General features: G+C 37.2%; 1 protein-coding gene across 1 annotated transcript; it reads right to left on the bottom strand.

Moving 5' to 3' along the window:
• Window positions 1–203: 203 nt before the first annotated feature.
• Window positions 204–1783, bottom strand: LOC120205114 (protein ELC-like). Its single transcript, XM_039205044.1, has one exon. The coding sequence runs from the start codon at window positions 1694–1696 to the stop codon at window positions 437–439; it is 1260 nt and encodes a 419-aa protein (XP_039060975.1). The 5' UTR covers window positions 1697–1783; the 3' UTR covers window positions 204–436.
• Window positions 1784–3893: the final 2110 nt, after the last annotated feature.

Below are 3893 nucleotides of genomic sequence, written 5' to 3'. Positions count from 1 at the left end.
GAATTGAACCCAATTAGATATAAAAGAGACTTTTGAATTGAGAAACAAAGAGAAGGGAAGTGTTATTTGACCACCATCTATCAAGAGGAAAGCCTTGCAATTTTTACAATGCATTAGAGCAGTAAGCATAGACAGGCTAGCCCGGATTTATATTCGATAGCTCGAACATAAATGAAGCAGATAAAACAATACCAACACAGATACTCGTACAATAGCTAACTCCATTTCAGTTTCTCACAAATGCCAAGTTCATCGCAACAAGAGAAAACGCAAAAAATGAGTGTCGACATACAAATTACATATATGAATGATGCATATGGATAAAACTAAATGTAATGATGCTATATCATATTATTAATATCAAATGTTGACAAGAATCTAACCTCGAATAACACGATCCGTTGTATGGACAAATCTGGTACAAAACGATAACCAGTCACGAGACAAAATGTGACAGTCTAGCAGCCATGTTTGCCACCTGAGCCTGCATTTGAGCTTCCTTAACTTTCGCAGCAGTAGCCCTATGAAAGAACTGCTCCCTTGACAACAGCCTCACATTCCTCAGGTACTGATCGAACGACACAGCTCCGTCTTGCACCGCCTTATCCAAGGAATAAACCACGTCCTCGATAGCTAAATCAGCAGCCGTGCAATCCAACATTTGCTTAGAGAGAACATCGACACAACGAATTGCCTCGTCGACATTCACATTGTTCTTCCCTAAGTCCTTTGTTTTCCCTTCGTTATCTCTAATCCAACTATCCAAAACATCTGTATTCATCAAAACAACCTGTAATTGCTGCTCTAAAGCTTCCTTTTCCTCTTGCATCTCTTTAAACCCTTTATTAATCTCCTCCTCTCTTCTTCTCAACACAGCTTGAGCCGAAAACAACCCTTCCATTCCGACTTCCCTAGCTTTTCGCATCCCGATTATATCGCCATGAACCATTTCCACCAGCTTATTCATCGCGTTCCTCTTATACACCTCGGCGGCATCATCCATCGAAGTCGGACGAGGTTGTGAGTGCTGTGGAGGATGTACCCTCCCATACGGAGACGGAGGATACACCCCCGCCGCTGTGTGAGCCACCCTAGGCCCTGGCGGCGGCGGATGGTGCCCGTAACTAGGCGACATGGAGGTATTAATAGACGGGCTGGGACTAGGGCTGGGACTAGGATTAGGGTTAGGATTGGGACGACGTTGCGAATAAAGAGGCGGATCACGCGAAAAAGCGGAGCTCAAATTAACGACCAAATCGACAAGATTAGAGCTTGGGTAAATCCAATTATGCAAATAAGGGATCGAAACTAACCCAGAAGGAGAAACGTGGGGGTGGGGTCGTTTGATGATCATCTCGCGCGTGGGATTGACGTAGACGGCGGGAGCGTAACGCGGGTAAGATTCCATGAGCCAGATGATGACGGGGATGTTGTAAGTGACGCCTTGGAAAGGCATGGGGATGGTGCCGTCGGCTTGGAGGAGGTTGACGGATCGGCCGTCGTTGTGAGTGAAGGTGGCGGTTTTGGGTTCGAGGGAAGGGTAGTTGGAGACGAGAGAAAGGAGGTGTTGACGGATGAGCCATTTGGTGTCTTCGGTGTAAGGGAGGGAGGAAGGGCCGCGTTGGGAGAGGACGGAGGACAGGAATTGTTGGGTTTGTTGGGGGTTTGACGGCGGATTTGACGACGGTGGAACCATTAGTGGAGGTGGGCGGTGGAGGAGGAGAGATTGTATTTTGAGATTTGCTTTTAGCTCAGCAATGGGGAGACCTTTTTCTTCTTCCTTAAGAATGAATCACTTGTATTTTTATAGAGAATTTATTTGAAATTATTGTAAATAATATAATATAATATTATTTAATTAATAAATAATATATTTATATATTAAAAAGTAATAAAATAACTCGTAAATATATACTAATAAATTTTATATTTCACAACTTAATCCAAAAATCAACCATGTAAGCTTAAAAATAAAAAATAAAAAATAAAATACTTACCTAGAAGCAATGGTAGTTTCGGCCTTGAGCTTGGAGATGGATGAAATTGTGCTAAATTTCTTGATTATTCTAGTATAAATTAGCCTTAACACATGACACTTTAATAATATAATTTAATTTAAAATTTAATTAATGAGAAATTCTAAAAATACCATTAATAATCTTAAAAATTTTCGATTGTCATTGAATTATCTTCTATTAAAATATTTCTTAGTCAAATATGAACAAACTTGACTTTGACTTTATACTTTGGTAATGCAATTTTTAAAAATTATATTTTAGTCACTAAAATTTTCACTTTTCAACCAAATCTAAAAAATTACACTGATTTGAGCCAAATTTATATGATCTAAAATATGGAAATAATATTTCCAACCATCCTCTAACCTCCTTCAAATTTTCGTAAAATTCTGGTTCGATTCGATTATCCGATTTATATACTAAACTTTAACACTTTATAGTTTTTAACATAAATCTCGAACCGAAAAATTGATTACCATGAAAATCCTTGTTTTAGCCAAAACTATTCATTTACGAGCTAAAATATAACTTTTCAAAATTATATTTTTAGTATCTAAACTTTTCAAAGTTTATACTTTAGTCATTTAACTTTCAAAAATTAGATTTTAGTCACTAGCCAAATTTTGGGGTATTACATGTAACACGCTCATACGAATAATTGGTCATTTATGTCCCCCACAAACTAAGTTCTACTATTACGAATCATCATTAGCTCTTATGGGCCTTAAACATGTCAAATCTAACCATCCAAAAGTGAGTAGTATCGATACTCTGCTTGTAGTATCGATACTCTGCTTGTAGTATCGATACCTTAGGGTCAAGTATCGATACGCCTATGAGTATCAGTACCAAAAATGCATTCTATTACTGAAAAATAGGACCAGTATCAATATTGTACACCGTGAGTATCGATACCGTAGGGGCAATATCGATATTATTCCTAGTATTATCGATACTCCTAGTCGGAAACCCCCCAAATTAGGTTCCGATTCATCCAATATCGATACTTGAACTCATAAATATCTTGTTTAGGCTCGGGAAACATCCAAAAATCATCCTAAAAGTCTTACTTTTGTTCCTAATCATGTGCTAAAGCTTGAAGGAGTTACTTAGGGTTATAAAAACACATGCTTTACATCAAATTCGTCATCTAATCATGAAATCAAACACAAACCTTAAAATGCTTAAATACTCAAATCTTAACAAAACCTTATATTTACAAAGCCTTAACACTCCAAAAGATTAGAAATACACTATCTTGATGTTAGGAGCCCTGAAATGAAGCTTATTGCTTATCCACACTCATTTCCTCGAAGATTTGGATGAAAACCCCCCCGGTTTCTCTTTAGCTATAAAGAACCCAAGACTTGAATCATCAAACCAAAATTGCTGGTTTGATTTAGGACGAAAATGAAGCTTAAAAGAAGTAAGAAATGGCTCAAAGGAATTAACTTTGGCCTTTGAAGAGGAAAAAGAAGAAATGGAGAGGAGAAGAAGATGAAAAGAGTAAAAGCTCTAATCTTTTTAAAAATGGGGAAATTATGCTTTTGATCCATTATCATCTCTCCACTATTCAAAAACCCTCTTTTCATGGCTAATTGGGCTCAAGTCCAACCCAATTAAACCCAACTCAGACCAACGACTTAAATTAGGAAATGTACAGGGTTCACCTACCTCTCGGGTAAACTCAAAACTACTAGTCTAGAATTTGGGGTGTTACACCATTATTAGGATTTTGAAGAAGATACTATATCTCATGAAAATCAAATAGGATTAAAAATATTTTTTTCTAAAATAACAAAAAAATATAGAACCATTTCATAACTTCTAAAAGATAGATGTTCAATCATACCTTCATTACATAGTAAGCAAAAC

Source organism: Hibiscus syriacus, unplaced genomic scaffold, assembly GCF_006381635.1.
Source record: "Hibiscus syriacus cultivar Baekdansim isolate YM2019G1 unplaced genomic scaffold, ASM638163v2 tig00012104_pilon, whole genome shotgun sequence".
NCBI lineage: Eukaryota > Viridiplantae > Streptophyta > Magnoliopsida > Malvales > Malvaceae > Hibiscus > Hibiscus syriacus.
Note: the sequence above shows the minus strand (reverse complement) of the source record. Positions and strands in the feature narration are given on the sequence as shown.

Excerpts from the sequence above, each read along its gene's own strand:
- LOC120205114 (XM_039205044.1), bottom strand. The coding sequence starts at position 1,696 with ATGGTTCCACCGTCGTCAAATCCGCCGTCAAACCCCCAACAAACCCAA.